We start from the raw sequence: 22,203 nt of genomic DNA on the forward strand, positions 1-22,203 counted from the left end.
ACATACGACTATTTTACACCATTTTAAAGATACACTTCTCCTTGATGTAACCACATTGTCCGATTTCAAAAAGGCTTTACAGCGAAAGCATACATTAGATTATGTTAGGAGAGTACATAGACAAAAATAACCACACAGCCATTTTCCAAGCAAGGACATGTGTCACAAAAACCCAAAACACAGCTAGATGAAGCACTAACCTTTGACGATCTTCATCAGATGACACTCCTAGGACATTATGTTACACAATACATGTATGTTTTGTTCGATAAAGTTCATATTTATATCCAAAAACAGCATTTTACATTGGCGCGTGACGTTCAGAAAATGTATTCCCACCAAAACCTATGGTGAATGTGCACATCAATTTACAAAAATACTCAACATAAACGTTGACAAAATATATAACAATTATTTTAAGAATTATAGATAGACTACTCCTGGATGCAATCGCTGTGTCAGATTTTAAAATAGCTTTACGGAGGAAGCACATTTTTCAATATTCTGAGTACATAGCTCGCCATCACAGCAAGCTATACAGACACCCGCCAAGTTCGGGGTCACCTAAACTCAGAATTAGTATTATAAATATTCTCTTACCTTTGCTGATCTTCGTCAGAATGCACTCCCAGGACTGCTACTTCCACAAGAAATGTTGTTTTTGTTCGAAATAATCCATATTTATGTCCAAATACCTCCGTTTTGTTTGTGCGTACAGAGCACTATCCAAAGGCATAACGCACGAGCGCGGTACCAGAGATGAAAAGTCTAAATGTTCCATTACTGTTCTTAGAAGCATGTCAAACGCTGTTTAAAATCAATCTTTATGGTATTTTTTACGTAAAAATGCGATAATATTCCAACCGGACAATAGCCTATTCATTCAAGAAGAAAAAGAAGGAATGGCACGCTCGCGGGATCGCGCATATCCAATACCTTTGTCCCCAGGCAGTCCACTGATTGACTGAGCTACTATTCTCTGCCCAGTGACAGGAGAATGCTGAAAGAACTTTCTGAAGGCTGTTGACAGCCAATGGAAGCCTTGGGAAGTGCAACGTGACCCCACAGACACTGTAGTTTCGATAGAGATTCAAAAGAAGAACTACAATTCTCAGACTTTCCACTTCCTGGTTGGATTTTTCTCAGGTTTTTGCCTGCCATATGAGTTCTGTTATACTCAGACACCATTCAAACAGTTTTAGAAACTTCAGAGTGTTTCCTATCCAAATCTACTAATAATATGCATATTCTAGTTTCTGGGCCAGAGTAGTAACCAGTTTAATTTGGGTACGTTTTTCATCCGGCCGTGAAAATACTGCCCCCTATACTTTAAGAAGTTAAATAACATTGTGCAGCAGCCCGCAAGGTGTGCTCCAGTGCGACGCAACTTTTAAAGGAGGAACCACTATATATGGCTCTGTCCCATTCGTGAACATCCTCAATATGATACATTTGTACATTTTAGTCATTTAGCAGAAACTTTTATCCAGAGCGACTTATAATTTGTGCATTCATTTTACTCTAACTGCACTGTCCAATTTACAGTAGCTATTACAGTGAAAGAATACCATGCTATTGTTTGAAGAGAGTGCACAATTTTAAACATGAAAAGTTATTAATTAACAAATTAGGTACATTTGGGCAGTCTTGATACAACATTCAACAGAAATGCAATGGTTCATTGGATCAGTATAAAACTTTGCACATACACTGATGTCATCTAGTGGCCAAAATCTAAATTGCACCTGGGCTGGAATAATACATTATGGTCTTTCTCTTGCATTTCAAAGATGATGGTACAAAAAAATACAAAATAACGTTGTTTTTTTCCTTTGTATTATCTTTTACCAGATCTATTGTGTTATATTCTACTACATTCCTTTCACATTTCCATACATTTCAAAGTGTTTCTTTTCAAATGGTACCAAGAATATGCATATCCTTGCTTCAGGGCCTAAATAATCTTGGGGAGTTGGAGTGTGCCCTTGGCTATCCGTAAATTTAAAAAACAAGAAAATGGTGCGGTCTGCTTTGCTTAATATAAGTAATTTTAAGTGATTTATACTTTTACTTTTAATACTTAAGTACATTTAAGAAATTACAATTACTTTTGATACTTAAGAATATTTCAAACCAAATACTTTTAGACTTTTACTCAACTAGAATTTGACTTTCATTTTTACTTGAGTAACCTTCTATTAAGGTATATATACTTTTACTCAAGTATGACAACTGGGTACTTTTTCCACCACTGTCCATCACAGTAAAATACAACATGTCCTCTTGTGACATACACTACCGTTCAAAAGTTTGGGGTCACTTACAAATGTCCTTGTTTTTGAAAGAAAAGCACAACACCAGTCTCAGCATCAACAGTGAAGAGGCAACTCCGGGATGCTGGCCTTCTAGGCAGTTCCTCTGTCCAGTGTCTGTGTTATTTTGCCCGTCTTAATCTTTTATTTTTATTGGCCAGTCTGATATATGGCTTTTTCTTTGCAACCCTGCCTAGAAGGCCAGCATCCCGGAGTCGCCTCATCACTGTTGTAAGGGCTGTCGTCGGAAGAAGACCAAGGTGCAGCGGAGTTAGTGTTCATCTTGACATTTAATTCAAAGAGAACACTATACAAAAAAACAGGAAAACCAACAGCCAAACAGTACTGACAGGAAACACACTGAACAGAAACAATTACCCACCAAAACCCAAAGGAAAAACATGCTCCTTATGTGTGACTCCCAATCAGCAACAACGAGCTTCAGCTGTGCCTGATTGGGAGCCACACACGGCCCAAAACAAAGAAATACAAAAACATAGAAAAAGGAACATAGAACGCCTACCCAATGTAACACCCTGGCCTAACCAAAATAAAGAACAAAAACCCCTCTATGGCCAGAGCGTTACAACTGTTGACATTGAGACTGGTGTTTTGCAGGTACTATTTAATGAAGCTGCCAGATGAGGACTTGTGAGGCGTCTGTTTCTCAAACTAGACACTCTAATGTAATTGTCCTCTTGCTCAGTTGTGCACCAGGGCTCCCACTCCTCTTTCTATTCTGGTTAGAGCCAGTTTGCGCTGTTCTGTGAAGGGAGTAGTACACAGCATTGTATAAGATCTTCAGTTTCTTGGCAATTTCTGGAATGGAATAGCCTTCCTTTTTCAGAACAAGAATAGACTGATGAGTTTCAGAAGAAAGTTATTTGTTTCTGGCCATTTTGAGCCTGTAATCAAACCCACAAATGCTGACGGTCCAGATACTTAACTAGTCTTAAGGCAGACAGTTTTATTGCTTCTTTAATCAGGACAACAGTTTTCAGGTGTGCTAACATAATTGCAAAAGGGTTTTCTAATGATCAATTAGCCTTTTAAAATTATAAACTTGGATTAGCTAACTCAACGTGTCATTGGAACAAAGGAGTGATGGTTGCTGATAATGGGCCTCTGTACGCCTATGTAGATATTCCATTAAAAATCTGCCATTTCCAGCTACAGTAGTCATTTACAACATTAACAATGTCTACACTGTATTTCTGATCAGTTATTTTAATGGACAAAAAATTACCTTTTCTTTTAAAAACAAGGACATTTCTAAGTGACCCCAAACTTTTGAACGGGAGTGTAAGTGTTAAATGAATGGTAATAAGTGTAATTTCATTATTCCAGATCTGCTAATCATTTAAAAGAAGAATCAGACAAAAATAAGTGTTTGAAGATTTGAATTGAAATTATTCCACTATTATGACATAGAAAGAGACAGACCAAATGAATAGCAAACAGCACCAGCTAAGCACCAGCATTCGTGAGTATTTTCTCAACATCCCACTGGCAGTAAACAGCTCAGTCACAGGGGAGATGGAAGGTGCAGTGGTGCAATGGGGAGCAGCTGTGACAGAGCAGCTGGGGTAATCGTGTCTGGGGCCTTGCCCCCCTGCCCCACTCTCTCTCTCATCCTCCTCTCCCCTCATTCACTCTTTCGCTCACTCTCACTCACACACACACACACACACACTCACTCGCCCTTCTCTCCCTTCTCTCTCTTCCTCTCTCTCCGGCTCTCAGAGTCTGTGGCAGGTCACATCGTCTAGCGAGAGGTGAAGGCATTTCCCTGGCACGGGCGCCCGCCACCGCATTCCAGGGCAGATGCGGGCACAGCTGAGTCTGTCTGCCCTCTCCAATCAGTATCAACCGTAGACCCCTCGGAGAACACACCCGCCACGGCATCAAACATTAGACCGAGCACAGGACCGGTTAGTAATTGCATCACATTAATGAGCTGGCGCTGCCAAGTGAAATGGCATCACGTCGGGAGTTATCGCAGCACACGGAGCGATAGCATCACTGTAGAGTAAACATAGAGGCAGAGAACGAGAGCGAGAGCATAGTATCACAGTTAGGATACAAAAACAAGGCAATAGTGAGCACCCTGTTAACCATGTCAGTGGTTGCGGAGAGCGCAGAGGATAATAATGCAACATCATAACAACAATACTCGAGGAATACCCCCTCACTCAGTCCTCCTTACCTTATTGGCGCAGAAGGATAAGAAGACTGGATGGGATGTCACCGCATTGTTGCTGTCAGGTAGCTGTTTTCTGTCAGGTAGTTTGCAGTCAGTGGCTATGGAGGAGAACATAAAAGGATGCTATTTACATAAAGAAGATTGGGACATTGGTCTATCGCATTACTCCTGTGCGCAAGTCAGTCAGGGCAAGACCGTCTGCTAAACAGATCAGATGTAACGTATCCTATAGTTGATACAGCATAGGGCAATAGCATCAGATGAGTCTTGGGGCAGCGATTGCATCACGTTAGAGCAAAATAGGCCTGCAGTAACAGTAGTCCGCTGCTCCCATACTGCCCTCTATCAACTCAGTCTATTAGTTCAGCATCACTACCTCCCAATGGCCAAGGTTATCGTAAGGCACTGATAATGTCTTAGATGTGTGTGTGTGTGTGTGTGTGTGTGTGTGTGTGTGTGTGTGTGTGTGTGTGTGTGTGTGGTGTGGACGTGTGGACGTGTGGACGTGTTTAACTATTCTTGTGGGGACCAGAAGTCCCCACGAACAAAAGTATGACCAACCGGGGACATTTAGTTAGAATTAGTGTTACGGTTAGAATTACATTAAGGGATAGGGTTAGGAGCTAGGGTTAAGGTTAAGGTTAGGTTTTTGGGTTAAGGTTAGGGTAAGAGTCTGGGTTAGGGTCAGGTTTAGAGTTAGGGGTTAGGGAAAATAGCATTTTGAATGGAACTGAATTGTGTGTCCCAACAAGACTGTGTGTGTGTATATGCATGTGTTCCGGCATTGTGCTGACCTGATTAACTGGATATAATGACTTGCATATGGATGAACAGACTATAGGGCCAGAAGGGATTAAGGGAGTAAAGTTAATTAATTGACTTTGGTCTGTAGCTACTTAGACTTATGCTACGGTGCCCGTGCACCAAGTCTCTTCATCTCCCCAACTACAGTACCTCACCACTGGGATCTATACAAGTACACCAAAAAAGGAACTATCAGACAATTGTGCGATGATTCCCTTCACCCATTTCCATCCTCAAAAAATATTGCTTTGAAATGTCTTATAAATGTCACGTCAATTGTGTATCTGGACATTACGAACTGTATTAAACCAAATGAAGTGGATTCATAAATCCCTGGACATTGGACGGTTGAGCAGGCAGGGACGTGGGCAAGTCGTCTTACCGAGGGACCCAACAAGGCCACTGTTACCTTCCTGTGATCACGACGTGTCACGACCAGCCACAGCCCACCATCACTCACCAGAGGCCATCCTGTAAACTAGGGGGCACCGTCATCCACTTGATCATTTCATTGTCACTTCCTTCCGATTCTAAGATACTCGTCTTGCATGACACCAAGTCCTTCTCAGACTGAGGCAGTCCTAATATGGACACCGTAGCAATGGTTTCATCTTGCGTTGTTTGATGTGTTTCATCTTTTTAGGCCTCTTGCAAGACGAAACCCGATGCTGGGCTAAAAAAAGATCCTGATATAACCCAACAATAACCCATTCGTATGATATGAGCCAAAGATGTTTTCAACTTCTAGTGTTTATTAGGTGTTATATAAGGCACAGATAATACAGTCGTAACACCTCCAGTCATCAGTGCGTATCAAAACAGCCTGAGACAGGGCTGCAGGTAAAACTGTCCCACTCTGCTGTTCTGCACCTGAGGAGGAGATTCCCTAGGGAGGCATGATCACAGGATGTTTCTGCTGCAGCTGTCACTGGTCATGTCTTTTAACAGTCACCACCGAACACAGAGCCCAGGTAGAGAGAGGAGAGATGAATTTAGTACACTTTGTGTACCCATACATGCATTCCAACATGCTTGCACATGCTCTAGATGTATACCTAAACACACACACACACACACACACACACGCACACACACACACACACACACACACACACACACACACACACACACACACACACACACACACACACACACACACACACACACACACACACACACACACACACACTTCTAATGTTTCTAACCAAGACACTTTTACTGTTGGAAACAGGAGTCCTGTGAGTCATTTCATTTACATGAAAATTGACACCCACCATTCCAACGTACTCTCCTGGCTTGTGCGTGTGTGCGTGTGTGTGTGTGTGTGTGTGATAGACTGTGGGCACTAGGAGAAGGTGCTATTCTCTAATGCAGCCTTCTTCAACTCTAAAACTTGGGCAGCGTTATAGAGAGTTTCCATTCATTACCATTGCAAGTTTAGAACCTTCAGTGTCTCTCTCAAGAGTAAAAATGTACAGAGGTAGTCGTCTATATCAAATCAAACTTTATTAGTCACATGCGTCGAATACCACATGTGTAGACCTTACAGTGAAACGCTTACTTACAAGCCCTTAACCAACAGTGCAGTTCAATAAAGAGTTAAGAAAATATTTACCAAATAAACTAAAGTAAAAAAAATTATAAAAAGTAACACAATAAAATAACAATAACGAGGCTATTTACAGGGGGTACCAGTACCGAGTCAATGTGCGGGGGTACAGGTTAGTCGAGGTAATTTGTAGGGGTGAAGTGACTATGCATAGATAATAAACAGCAAGTAGCAGCAGTGTAAAAAATAAATGGAGGGTTGGGGGTGTCAATGTAAATAATCCGGTGGCCATTTGGTTAATTGTTTGGCTGACTTGGCGCTCCTGTACCGCTTGCCGTGCGGTAGCAAAGACAACAGTCTATGACTTGGGTGACGAGTCTTTGACAATTTTTGGGGCTTTCCTCTATCAAGGCAGTTTAACAGCTATCAAAAGCTATTTAATGTTGTGTTCATTATGAATAATTACTGGCTATACTGATGATTATCTTACAATCAGATTGGAGATTTTATCAGGAAGAGATCAAGTATCTGAAGGTAAATGGCACCGTTATATGGATTGTAGAAACAAACTATAGACAGGAAGGACATTGGTAGCAATTAGATATAGATGTGACAGAATGAGCTCAATATCTGGCAAATCAGTGGTTCTCAGTCACTCACAATTTGGTAAAATAAGAGAAACTATAATAGTGAAATGCAGACAATGCAATGTTCATATACAATAGATATCTGATGCCCTCTGGTGGTGGACAACACACTGCAAATACACTACTTGCCTTTCCAACCCCAACGGTCACGGCTAGAAGAGATACAGCGTTTGTCAAATTAACGTAACGCTTCGAACACACCGACCGTGACATGGCGTTTCGATACACCAGAAGTACATTCATTTCCAATGGAACGCTGCGTTTGCCTTGCAGCATTGCGTTGCAGAGGCAGTTGTAGTGCGTTCTGTGCGTTCTACGCATCAAATTGTATGCGTAGACTTGACAGAAAGTAGCAACATTTTGAATGTTGAATTTTTGTTGCACACATATCCAGTAAAAAAAAAGTGGGATTACATAATAAAAAGTTTGACTGGAGAATTTCTTTACATTTTTTTAAATGTATTTGCCAAGTATATTATTTATTCGATGACATCCACAAATTCATTGTGAGAGCCTATAATATAATTTCCCTCCAAAATGCAGCTTTGGAGCGAAATGCATAATAGTCAAGATAGCAGAGTCGGCTCTTTCAACAATGAGACCAACGTTGAGGAAGATGGTCTTGATCGCGCTGTTGGGCCGGGACCAGCCCTGCCGAAAGCCCAGGTCTGTGTGGGTCCAGAGATGGTTACAGTCCCGAAAGCAGGCAGGGGAGCTCCACCGTCTCATTCAAGAGCTTCGACTGTTTGGAGAGGAATTCCGAAGTTACTTTCGTCTGGACCGAAGCCAGTTCGATCACCTGCTCCAGATGGTTGGAGCCAGGATCATCCGGATGGATACCAACTACCGGGAGTCCATCAGCCCAGTTGAACGCCTGGCGATTTGTCTCCGGTAAGATACATTCTAGTAAATTTTTAAAGCCTTTGATACCATAATTGATTGATATTTGATACATTGTTTTTATGTGGAACCTAGCTAGCTAAAGGGCTCTCTAGTTAATCGTCCCTATTTGACATCAGATGTACTTTTACACAATGTTCAGTAGGACTATAACTTTTCCCAAAGTTGGTTTAGAATCCTTTTTTAATTATGCAATGTTACCAAATGAAAAGAAAATTGGGGTGCCTTCTGCTCTGATGAAGGTAGGCTAGTCTTCTCCAGGACCCATTGTTGTGGGTCACGTTAACTAGCCACATCTAGCACAAGCTCACTACTAAACTGTCCTGGCAATCCTACTATCGTGGACACTTGTCTCCAAGCAGCATTTTTTGTGTTTATGTCCCTGTAGCTGTCAGCAGTTGTGTCAAAAAGACACGGTTTTGAGGATACTGCGAAAATGATTCTCTCCATGTGTCCAACCGCATGCGACCATCTGCAAAAGATACCTGCATCAGTATAGTTGCCTAGCTGCGCAAAATGTTACGTAGCAGTGATGCAATGACACAGTCGGTGTGTTCGAAGCGTAAAAGAAATCTGACGTTCATTTGACAAAAACTGGATACCTTCTAGCCATGACCCAACCCAACCAGTATTGGTTGTGGACGGTTAATCCCATTTAATATCACTTATTTCAGGACATGACAAGAAATTCTCAATATGTTTGTTTTTCTCTCAAATTAATCAACCTTGCAGGAAATGCAGTAGTCCTAATATATAGGGTTCAATTTACAGAATTGCTGGTTACTCCCCAGAGGCACCCCCATTAGTGTTGAAATATAAACATGTGCACCCCTATTCAATTTTGGTTCATCCCAGAATTTATAGGGCACCTTCAAAAGTCAATGTGCAATTTGAACCGCAACTGTGGGCAATCAATGTGAACGGTGATCATTCGATATTAGGCTTATTGGATGGATAAATTCAGCGAGTCAATAACCTACTACGGGAGGTGAAAATATAATGAGATTTTTTATTTATTTAAATAGGCAAGTCAGTTAAGAACAAATTCTCATTTACAATGACAGCCTAGGAACAGCGGGTTAACTGCCTTGTTCAGGAGCAGAATGACAGATTTTTACCTTGTCAGCTCTGGGATTTGATCTAGCAACCTTTCAGTTACTGGCCCAACGCTTTAGCCGCTAGGCCATCTGCTGCCCCTTTTAACAACTATCCCCTGGTTTTAAGCCAGGAAACCAACCATCCGTCTTTTTCCATATAGCCACTTCTAATAGACACCAAAATAGAGCTTGCCAGTTTGTAGTCTTAAAAACGGAAATGATTCACCTCTGCTTCATTCAGCCATTCCTATGAGCAAAGGAAGGAATAGGGTTTTGGGATAAACGCCGAAAATAAGGTCGGAGGTTAACACAGGCTTAGGAGATCTTATATGTTTTGTTCTATGAGATATTATCAGTCAGTTAATATGACCTTTACGAGTTATGAAGCCTTTTATCTGCTTTATGTGTTTTTTTTTTACGTAAATGCTTCAAAATTCGCAAAAAGTGACGTCTGCTGATGAAAATGATCTCATAGAACAAACGTACAAGATCTCCTAAGCCTGTATTTACCACAGACCTTATTTTCAGCGTTTATCCAGTAGGCGTTGTCCAACAAACCATGGCCGAGTTAGTGCCTGCATAAAGACACCATTCCTATTGCTCTGTATATGTAACAGCCGTTGAAAGGATGGGACCAAGGTGCAGTGGAGAATGTATTCATCTTCACTTTTAATAGAAAGAATGAACACTACAAAATAAACAAAAATGACTAGCAACAGTTCTGTCAGGTTATCAAGAACTAAACAGGAAAATAACTACCCACAAACCCCAATGGAAAAACAGGCTGCCTAAGTATGGCTCCCAATCAGAGACAACGATAGACAGCTGTCCCTGATTGAGAACCACACCCGGCCAAAACAAAGAAATGCAAACACATAGAAAAAGGGACATAGAATGCCCACCCAAATCACACCCTGACCAAACCTAAATAGAGACATAAAAAGGCTCTCTCAGGTCAGGGCGTGACAGTATACAGGTTGGTTCCAACTTGTTTCCCATTAATCCGGCAGAATTGAATTATTGTACATTCTAGCTAACCCTAACCCTTTCTCTAACCTTAACCTAATTCTCATAACCGGATGCATTAATTGTCCTAAACTGCTGCATAAGTTCTCCTAACCTGCTACGAAAGTCACTTCTGCTGTACTCCATCTAGTCCAAACCGGCAGGCCTGCTCACAGAACAGCGTGTTTCCAATAACACGATACCATATTAATCCAATTGATCAAATAAAACAACTTGGGAGATTTCTTTGATTGCAATGATTATGACATGTATTACTCTTTTTTGTCACACAGTTCCAGGTTGTGAAGGCAGTGATTGTACTCTAGCTCTTGAGAAAACATGGGGGCCCAAGGGGGCTTAAGCCTGTTCGCATGCTTCCCAGTCGAAACAGTTTGCGCAAATATTATGACTACGTTTTGTGACGTTTCTGCTCGTTTTTGGTGTTCTGCGGGGGGGGGGGGGGGGGGTTTCAGCTGGTGTGCACATAAAAAATGTCTTACGGCAAGTCGAAGTTCGGCAGCCGATGTCTACACCGGTTCATCAGTGATTGGTCAACAGTAGGGGTGGGAACTATGGACGTGATTCTTCAATGAAGTGTTTGCTGTCATTCAACAATGAGGGAAGAGAAATTGTAGAAATAGGTGGGGTTTAGCCATATTATGACTTTGTGGCTGTGGTAACTAGTTTTCATCCAAATTTTTTCACTGCACCAAACAGCTTAGCTGGATGTAAAATTGCACGACTAAGACCGCCAAAGTTAATTCCAGATTTCTTGATTTATCTTAGATTAATTCAGACTATTTTGAAGAAGTGTTACTGGGTATCTTGTTGCAACGGTGGCTCAAGAAGGACAAACAACAATAATATTGCGTTTTTTCAAGCGAAGGTCTTTAAGGAGTATGCAAGCACAGACGTTCGCTTCGCCTAGCCAAGTTCTATGTATGGGACGCCTTTATAGCCTTCCCCCTTGGGTTCTCAGTTGATACGGACCACATCTGGCTAATGTGAACTACAATCCCGACACTATGTTTTAACGTTTAGAAACACTATTAAATCCTTGCTAGCGATACGGTTTTTGAAACCTTGCCTGGTGCAACTTTGCTAAACAGCATACAGTAAGTTCATCTTTTTGAACAAAATCCACGGTTGATTATAAAAAAAATTGCTCAAATAAGCCAACAAATATGGTATAAATGAAAGGATACAGCAAGATACAAATGAAAGGACACGATACGATTGACATGGTTGAAAACTGTATCTGTAGACCTGCTTGGTATCTATCACTGCCAGTTCCACTTGTTAATTACTGACCGGCACCATATTGCCATTAACCCCTGAAATGCGACTCTGCTGGTGAAATACAGGTAATCACCAGGTGTCACAATAAAACAAACCAAAAAATTGGTTTTATAAAGATATTTATTTTTCCCAAATAATGTTTTCTATACATTTCATACAAAATTATTACGCGTTCCGTAATATAATTTCAACACATTTTATTTTGGTTCAAAATGGCTCTAACACCATCTGAGCTGACATAATACTACAGTAATCATATACTAGCCCCTATTCTACAGATAGGATGTTGGCTAAATGTTCCACTATAGGACCCCCCCCCCCCCCCCCCCCCCCCCCCCCCCCCACACACACACACACACACACTGTGCGGAGCTGAAGGGGTTAAGGGGATTTGTGTTATGGTGTCGTAGTTGGAGCACTTGGCCCAATCCGATTCATCCTTATCAGAGAGAGTCAACTGGATTCCGTGTCTATTCAGACCGAGTATGTATTGGGAGCTGTAATCTGGCTACTGCCATACAGACTTTTGAAAGGATTTTCTCTGCCTATTTCAATGATGTACGCTGATAAAGATTGTAATGAGAATGGAAATTGCTTCAAGTGGAGTGAGAGGGCAGGCTGATCATTTGATCTTTACTAGAGAGGGATGCTCTGTGGGGGGGATGCCTTCTCTATGATACATGGATCGATTGCATTTCTGCTGTATAGCACGTCACTATAGTTTTCAAAGCACTTAACATAGCATGGAGCTCGCAACACATTGTGGAGAAGTGAGGGCTTATTGTCCCTATTTGAAGTTTGAAGTCAGAAAAGCATCTTTTGCATAAGACAGACAACTATTAAGTAACCACCACTCACCGGTGATCTTCAAAAGCTTTATTACATTGTGATTCAAGGTGAACAGGAAGGTTTCTTGACAACTCTCATTTGGCATTCTTTGTTGTCCTTCATTGTGCAGGTGAGAATCAAGTATAATATTAATATGATAAAATAAAAATTATTATTATAATTAAAGCCTCTTTCGACAACATTCTTTTTGTCTTGATTTTGTCATTACACAAGTCATTCCGCAACAATATTCTAACGATTAGATTAACACACAATTCATGATATCAAGAAAACAACATGAACATTTTAGTAAAACATTTCAGTAGAACTAACTGCATTAGCTCTAATGCAAAGGTTTGGCAACTGCAAAATGGCCCTTCAAACATCCCAACAAATGTAAATAAGCCTGATTTTAACCTAATCCATCCTTGCAATGGCTGACCAACAATTCCTTGTGAAATGTTACTCTTGCCTAGCATTAGCTATAGCTTAGCAATACTGGACCAGTTCGCTCATGGTGCAGCCGGATCGGCAGCATACCCCAGCAGGCCCCACGTCTCGGCGGGTACGGGAGGACACGGTGTATCCCAGAGGGACGGTTGAAGGCTCCATGTCCACTTGGACCTGTGGAGGTGTGCTGGGAAACCCTGGATGGGTCTGCTGGTCTTCTGTCATGCTCTCTGTGGAGTCCTGGTCATCTTGCTGTGTCACCACATCTTCACCAGTCTCTGAAGTCCTCAGGTTGGCAAATTGATTGCTGTTCAGCCAATCCAGAATTACCCCTGTAGAAGGAAAAAACAGAATTAGGCATCATTCACAATTTAGGCAGATGTCAGCAGAGGTGTCATGCCTATAGGGGGCACAAGGGCACATGCCCCCTCAGAATTGAATCTGTTATTTTTATTTAACCTTTATTTAACTAGGCAAGTCTGTTAAGAATAAATTCTTATTTACAATGCAGCCTACCCCGGCCAAACCCAGGACTCCCAATCACGACCGGTTGTGATACAGCCTGGAATCGAACCAGAGTCTGTAGTGATGCCTCCAGGACTGAGATACTTAGACTGCTGCACCACTTGGGATTTATCCTGTTTTCATATTTTGTAGATGTTAAATGAGTTACTAAACTTAATTTTTAAGCCCAAGTTTTATCAAAATTGTTTATAAAAATATCTGTCAGGGGTATTTTGCAGAGGGGGCACTCTGGCTGGAACCCCCTACTCTCCCTAGTAAGTGGTTACTTCAAAGGTGCACCACGGAGCAAGAAAAAGAGTTACGAGTGACACACAGGGTTTGATTTGATTTTAGCAGTCAGTGATGGGCAGCACCCGCAGGAGGTATGTTTGTAAATTAATGTGATCAAGCTATGTAGCCTATTCATTCCTTCTTGATGAATAAATAAAACAAAAATGTTTTGTTGTTTCTCTGAAATACTACCACCTAGCAATTTTATAAAGTTTGCTTTAGCTAGCTAGCCAGATTGGGAACCTATCTCCCAACCTTATAACTAGCTAACAAGCCATTTCAGGCTATCAATCAAATTAGAGTAGATTATCTAACTATCTTAGCTATCGGCTGGAAGGTTGCTAGAATTTAGCAACCAATTACAAAATGTACTGATTAAGACTCACATTCCTTTCAATCTTTTAACCAGATTTTGCAGAGATACAGAGTAAACATAATTAGTTTCTTGAAAAAATAACCACCAGTCGAGAATACAGACAGCTCAAGAGGTAAAATTAGATATGCTGAAAAAAATGCTTGTTTTAAATGTAATCTGGCATGCTAAGTGTTTAAATATCATGATATTATTGTATTAATTATGACGCCATGATATATGCCTGTATCGATGATAGGTGTTATGATCCCATGTACTGTGTTGTAATTTGTATGTAATATCTTAGGCATGTTATTGCAGTATATTGAGATGTGTGATTTACAGTCAGAAGGACGCCCTCATTAAAATGACAATGGAACAGGTAAAGAAGATAAGCTATGCAGAAAAAAAGAATGATGATTATGGCTCTGTTTCAGGTGATTGAAAAATGCTCAATTCTACAACTTCTCCTCCCGAGAAGGAGGGGTTCTCCAACTCCATCCTCATATACTTTGTGCTTTGGATGTCAGCTTGTTTGAGAAGAGGATTCCATTTACCCCCAATCTCCATTCTCATCCCACTGGGCACAGACGTCAATTTAATGTCTATCCCACGTCATTCTTTGAAATAACGTGGAAACAATGTTGATTCAACCAGTGTGTACCCAGTTGGATGCGTTTGAGTATAAAAATACATGCATGCCTTTCGGATTCAACTAAACTGAACTCCGGCACAAACAGCAGTGTAATAAACGTATGGAAACAAGCTATTAGGTCCTTGAGAGTTGTACTCACTGTGGTGGTTGACGGGGTGTTGTCCAAGCTCCGGAGTGGAGCGCTTCAGTCTGGAGCTCCCACACGATGTGACTACCATACGGATAAACTCTCTCCCACACAGCTTCACCCTGGCATCCTGCCCGTGGGTCCCATACACCCCAACCATGAGAACTACCACAAGAGACACAAGACACTTAGCATCCATGATGTTGATGAGGGTGTTTGCGCCCAAGTAAATCACACAAACAGCAAATCGATGCAGCGAGTATGGTACGATGAGGTGAGGAGGGATGTGATGTGTAGCTTGTGAGAGCTTCCTAGGGCCTTATATAGTGCCCTGCTGTCTATTCCAGGCCGGGATTCTCGTAAGGAGCCATTCGCCCTTGGCCAAGGAAAAGGATGTCCTGATCTTGAGATCACTTCATGTAAAAGAGAGTTCCCCTCAAGGCTGGAACTCTCATTTGAGATAAATACATGTCAAATGGTGATCTATAGCATGGGGGTTTGTGAACTGGGGTTAGTGGTGCAAGTATAGGAAAATGAATACTTCCAGGTGATCTGAAATTGTTTTTCCTTTTCATTATAAAGATTTGGTTTACTCATATACAAGAAAAGCCTCTTATGGCCCCAAAACCATAGGGTGATCCATATATTGACCTGATGGATAATAAATCTGCTATTTGTTATAGGTAGCCCAGTCGCTAAGGAGTTGGACCTGTGGCTGAAAGGTGGCTGCTTTGAATCCTGGGCCAGACGCTGAGAAAAAGGGAGTGAGTGGAAGACTCATTTCCATTGTTCCCTGTAACATATGGACAATAAAGTTGTTGTGTTGTATCCTAACATTATGAAATATTTCATTATCTAACCCTGATGAGCCTCTATTGTGAAAATATGGCGCATAACTTACTCCATAAATCTTGACATTTAGGGACTTTTTATTTTTTATTGTTTTCTCTGTGATTAGTTTGCATATTTTCTTTGAGAAGTGTTATTTACCAACTGTGGCTATGTGTCTGGACTTATCTAGAAGAAGGGGAGCTAATAAAATCAGGATGCAGGTGCAAAACAAAGTCAAGGATAATGACATACCATGCGCATTCATACCACAGCTTCATATTTCAAACATTTGTTGAATACGCACATTATGCGGTACTTGGCATTGAGCTTCAGTTACATCTTGTTTTGTTCGCCTTAAAATAACATATGCAGACAATAAAATGCAAAGTGCATCATATCTAGAATAGCAATAGCAAGGAGTCCCATGGTGGAGTCACAGCCGTCACACGGATTATTTTCACAGTGTGTGTGTGTGTGTGTGTGTGTGTGTGTGTGTGTGTGTGTGTGTGTGTGTGTGTGTGTGTGTGTGTGTGTGTGTGCATTCCCTGTCTTTCCCTACTTGGCTCCAGGTTGACCTAGAAGACACCGCCAGGCAACTGGCTTCTCGCTTTAATTGATGTTGAACATGCAGCTTGGCATTTTTCGGCATGAATCTTGTTCTGGAGGCAGCTCTGTAGACTGGTCACTAGCTGGCACAGCCACAAAGTCATAAAATCTCATTTTAAACCTAACCTTAACCACACTGCTTACCCTAATGCGTAACCCTAACCTTAAATTAAGACCAAAACAGCTGATTTTTGTTTTCATGAATTTTTACAATATAGTTTGCAAATTAGCCATCTAGCGGAAATCTCTCAGTTCTGATTCCAGGGCAAGATTCATGACAATAGATTGACGTTGCTAGCTACTGTACATATTTACCTCAGCCTGCCTAGTCGAATAGCTAGCCAGCCAGCTAGCCAGACAGTTTTATTTAGCTAACATCAGCTAGCTAGCTAGCTAGCTACTGTAACTGTTATTGTAGCTTTCTGTTTGTATGTGGCTTGCACTTCAATGTCATCCCTCGAGGAGATTTTCTTGTATCTTTCCAACCAGGCGAAGTACTATGAAGGCACCACTGATCTCAACAAGAGGCGCAACATTCAGAGAAATTCACAATTCAGGGTGAATTCAACGCTAAGCAGTTAACTTCTATTAGATAATTGGACAGATTAAGCTATGAAAAACCTTTTTCCATCTAGCTAGTTGGTCATCTATATGTTGCTAGCTATACATATAGTTCAGTGGAGGCTGCTGAGGGGAGGGGGGTGAGAAAGAAAGTGAGAGAAGGAGAGAGAGGTGGGAAGAGAGTGGAAGAGAGACGGAGAGAGAGAGAGAAACAGAGAGAGAAAGACAGCAATGCAAATGTACTTAGACTTGAGTATTTCAACAACTCTTCTCATCCAACTTGTTAGGCAATCATGTACCTACATGGGAAGGATGGACAGCCACACAGGAAGGTGATTTTTTACTAAGGAGGAGAAGGAGGCTGTGCTGACCGAGATGCATGCTGGTCATTTCAGAGTGAAGTGCATGATTGCCAAAATCAACCTACGCTTCTTCTGACGGGGAATTGTCAAGGAGGTGGACATCTGGGAAAGTGAAATAACCTTTTGTTTATCAATCACATTCTATTATATCTGAAATTATTATGATTTCAATGAATGTCATAGAGAGAGCACAATGTTTAAATGTGTCACTTTTTGCTTAATATTCTGTCTGTAGTTGTGTGAGAGACACACATTTCAACCTTGAATATAGATTTAATTATTGTCAAATGTGTTTTACCAATGTAGAGCAGAAAGTTGTTTTGTTTGTAATTTAAATCAAACATGTATTATTATTTCCCACACAGATGTGCAGTTGTTTTTTGTAGTTGGCTACATCCTTCGATATTATCACTGATTAACTAGTTGTGGTAACATGTTATAGTTAACCCCCTAGAGTCGATTGACGCACAATCTAAGTTACATAGTTAAAAGAATCCCCATCAAAATATGTCAGTTAAAGCTAGAGGTATCTGTTCCTGTAGCACTTCTGCATCTGCGGTGAAAGGTGTCAGAGCTAGAGCAGTGTTTGTCAGACCATGAGACATCCCAGAAATCAGTCTACTCACGAAAACGTCTGTAGCATCTGAACGGTTTGACCTACAAACTATTATCCCTCTATGGAAAGCGGTACCGGTTTAAAAAATGAATGAAGGTAAGATGGTAGTTTTCTACCGACTCCAAACATTGGTTAAATATGCGTAAAAAAATATATAATAAATTGTATACAGTACCAGTCAAAAGTTAGGACACACCTACTCATTCAAGGGTTTTTCTTTATTTATACTATTTTCTACATTGTTGAAAAATTGTAAAGACAACAAAACGATGAAATAACACATATGGAATCATGTAGTAACCAAAGAAGTGTTTTTAAAAAATCGAAATATATTTTAGATTGAGATTCTTCAAAGTAGCCATCATTTGCCTTGGTGACATCTTTACACACTCTTGGCATTCTCTCAACCAGCTTCATGAGGAATTATTTTCCAACAGTCTTGAAGGAATTCCCACATATGCTGAGCACTTTGGCTGCTTTTCCTTCACTCATTTGGGTTGAGGTCGGGTGATTGTGGAGGCCAGGTGGAAGCCAGGTCATCTGATGCAGCACTCCAGCCCTTACACAGCCTGGAGGTGTGTTTTGGTTCATTGTCCTGTGGAAAAACAAATGATAGTCCCATTAAGCGCAAACCAGATGGGGTGGCGTATCACTGCAGAATGCTGTGGTAGCGGTGCTGGTTAACTGTGCTTTGAATTCTAAATAAATCAGACAGTGTCAACAGCAAAGCACCCACACACCATCACACCTCCTCCTCCATGCTTCATGGTGGGAACCATACATGCGGAGATTAGATTCACCTACTCTGCGTCTCTGGAACCAAAAATCTCAAATTTGGACTCATCAGACCAAAGGACAGATTTCCACCAGTCTAATGTCCATTGCTCGTGTTTCTTGGCCCAAGCAAGTCTATTCTTCTTATTGGTGTACTTTAGTAGTGGTTTCTTTGCCGCAATTCGACCATGAAGGCCTGATTCACGCAGTCTCCTCTGAACAGTTGATTTTGAGATGTGTCTGTTACGTCTTTTACCAAATAGGGCCCTCTTCTGTATACCAACCCTACCTTGTCACAACACACAAAAATCCACAAATTAACTTTTAACAAGGCACACCTGTTAATTGAAATGCATTCCAGGTGACTACCTCATGAAGCTGGTTGAGAGAATGTCAAGAGTGTGCAAAGCTGTCATCAAGGCAAAGGGCGGCTACTTTGATGAATCTCAAACATTTGTTTAACACTTTTTTGGTTACTACATGATTCCATTTGTGTTATTTCATAGTTTTGATGTCTTCACTATTATTCTACAATGTAGAAAATAGTCAAAATAAAGAAAAACCCAGGAATGAGTAGGTGTGTCCAAACTTTTGACTGGTACTGTATATAACAAAAATGCTAAATGATACATGGTCATACTATCTTAAAACAATTCCATATGTCAGCTTAACACCCCCCCACCCCCCCTCCCCCAACATCGTCGATTTTTAAGAATTAATACACTACATTCCTAGCCGGCAGTCTGTGTGGATGTGAGACATTCAACATGCTGAACGAGAAAAACAACAGTTGAGATGAAATAACTTTTATTCTTTGCACATTCTTTGCAACCATTGCATAGTCTATTTATTGCAATTGAGTCCTGTATACAGTACTACAGTGTATCCAGTGCCTTCAGAAAGTATTCACACCCCTTGACTTTTCCACATTTTGTTGTGTTACAGCCTGAATTTAAAATGGATTAAATTGAGATTTTGTGTCACTGGCTTACACATAATACCCCATAATCTCAAAGTGGAATTATGTTTTTGAGCCAATAAGTATTCATCCCCAAGCCTAAATAAGTTCAGGAATAAAAATGTGCTTAACAAGTCACATAATAAGTTGCATAGACTCACTCTGTGTGCAGAAATAGTGTTTAACATGATTTTTGAATGACTACCTTCTCTGTACCCAACACATACAAATTATCTGTAAGGTCACTCAGTCGAGCAGTGAATTTCAAACACAGATTCAACAACAAAGACCAGGAAGGTTTTCCAATGCCTTTCAAATTGGTAGATAAAAAAGCAGACATTGAATATCCCTTTGAGCGTGGTGAAGTTATTAATTAAACTTTGTATGGTCTATCAATACACCCAGTCACTACAAAGATACAGGCGTCCTTCCTAACTCAGTTGCCGGAAAGGAAGGAAACTGCTCAGTGATTTCACTATGAGGCCAATGGTGACTTTAAAACAGTTGCCGGATGGTGAAGCCAAACGCTCGCATGCCTGTGGAATGCTTGGCCAACTTGAGGATGCGGAAGATGCGCATGAGCTTGACCACCTTGCTAACCTTGCTGACCCGGCCATAGTCTTCAGGTCCTCCTGGGCACTGGCATCATTTACATCTGTGAAAATGTTAAAAATAATCTGGATGAAGTAGGACATGACGGCCAAAAGGTCCACAAAGTTTAGAGCACTTTTCACAAAGTGTTTGATGTCACAGGTGGTGAGCAGCCTCAATAAGTACTCAAAGGTGAAGAATACGATGGAGACGATCTCCACACACTCCATGTAAGTCATGCCGTAGATGATGTACTTCCTCAGCTCCTTCACCGTGTTGAGGGTCATCGCCACAATGGAGATGAGGACGAAAAGGCTGGAGAACACGGTGAAGCCCTTAGCCGCTAATGAGGAGTAAGGGTTCTCCATCAGGTCCCAGAGGGCCTTGCGGAACCCCCCCAGGAACATGGTCTTGAACATGGCCTCCTCGCCCCCGTGGGCCAGCTTGATCTCGTCGATCAGCTCCTGGTTGACCTTCAGGCCATCTTTGATCTCATCCATCTTTTCTTCAAACAGGATGCGGCAACACCTCGGAGTGTCCCTAATGCGCAGACCCCAGAAGTTCATCTCCTCAAAATTGAGCGGGCATAGACTCTCCATCACCCACATGACATTACTGCAGTAGAAGTGGAAGATGTAATGGAAGAAAGTGGGGTCCCGGTCAAAGAAGAACTCATTTTTGCGGACCGAATAGTCGTCACAGAGTGTCATCCTCTTCATAGGATCGGTACAGAGGGCCAGAGAGCCAATCCTGGTTTTGGGGTAGAGGAGAACTAGGTGGATTGGGAATTGAAAGACTTTCCCACCGACATTGATTGTGAATATGTTGGATTGTCTGGCGACACATTTTTCTTTCTCCCAATTGTTCTCGGGCCTTTTCTCCTTCAGAACCACTGTCTGAGGAGCAGGGCTGCCTAGGTAGTCCATAGACGTCCATGCTTTCACAGAGCTTTCCTGCCCAAAAGGGAAGCTAGCGTCTGGTTCCTCTGTGCTCTGGGAGAAGCTGGTGTTCAGCTTCACACTGGCAAACAATCTGGAGCGCCACTTTATTAGGTGGCAAGGGATTCTTGAAGGTTGTTCCATTGGAAATGTATGAGAAGAAAATAAATCTTGCTCACCCAGTGAAAGTTAAGTCATTAAAGAAAGACATTACCAGCAAATCCAATATCCCACACATTTTCTATTCCTCGAAACGAAGAACAAAAGGAAGATTTTCTTCATCCTTTTCTTACAAATTCAGCAGGGAGAGGAAAAGCTATACCGTGTTTGATTGGACGTGCAAGACGATCTAGAGCATGAGTTGGGGATTCATCCTCCTCACTGATTCTCTAATTCCATTGCTGTTCTTTCTATCCTAACAGGAGTTAAAAAAAATACTGTCAGTGAGGATTAGCGTTGTGATTTAAGGATTTGGTGCTGGGAGGAGGGAAATGCAGAGCAGAGACAGCAGTCGTTCATTTGTGACAGGGCTATTAAAGGCGTACAGGTACATACAGTTCAAACTGGACAGAAAGGAATCACAGTAAACAACCTCACGTATACCTTCATATCTATGCATTCATTCCAATCTCCATCATTTCACATTAATCCCATTGGTTGCAATTGTATCGTGCAGATCAATTCCCCCTTATTTCCACTGGCCTATAGACAGTATTTATACATTAAAGTAGCAATCTGCTGTTACTACATCCATTTTTGGACCTAATAAATTAATGATATGTTCCCATTGTTTCTTGAAGAACATAACTTGTAAATGCCTCGTGAGCATAGTTCAAACCCAAAATATAAGCTTGTTTTACTCCAATGTTAGTAAACAATGTAAATGTAATCTCTGCCCTTAACCTTGTTCTGAACACCTCCAAAACAAAGGTCATGTGGTTTG

At 41.3% G+C, this 22,203-nt stretch overlaps 1 protein-coding gene and 1 pseudogene across 1 annotated transcript; both read right to left on the reverse strand.

Annotated features, from left to right (window-relative positions):
• Nucleotides 1-12,732: 12,732 nt before the first annotated feature.
• Nucleotides 12,733-15,312, reverse strand: insl3 (insulin-like 3 (Leydig cell)). Its single transcript, XM_045693765.2, has 2 exons — nt 15,036-15,312; nt 12,733-13,426 (listed from the first exon to the last, which is right to left on the reverse strand). Exons 1-2 carry the CDS (start codon nt 15,220-15,222, stop codon nt 13,134-13,136), a joined length of 480 nt encoding a protein of 159 aa, XP_045549721.1. The 5' UTR covers nt 15,223-15,312; the 3' UTR covers nt 12,733-13,133.
• A 4,914-nt stretch (nt 15,313-20,226) lies between these two features.
• LOC106569004 (potassium voltage-gated channel subfamily V member 2 pseudogene) lies at nt 20,227-21,404 on the reverse strand (annotated as a pseudogene).
• Between the last annotated feature and the right edge of the window lie 799 nt (nt 21,405-22,203).

Source organism: Salmo salar, chromosome 14 (assembly GCF_965601325.2).
Source record: "Salmo salar chromosome 14, fSalSal1, whole genome shotgun sequence".
NCBI classification, from domain to species: domain Eukaryota; kingdom Metazoa; phylum Chordata; class Actinopteri; order Salmoniformes; family Salmonidae; genus Salmo; species Salmo salar.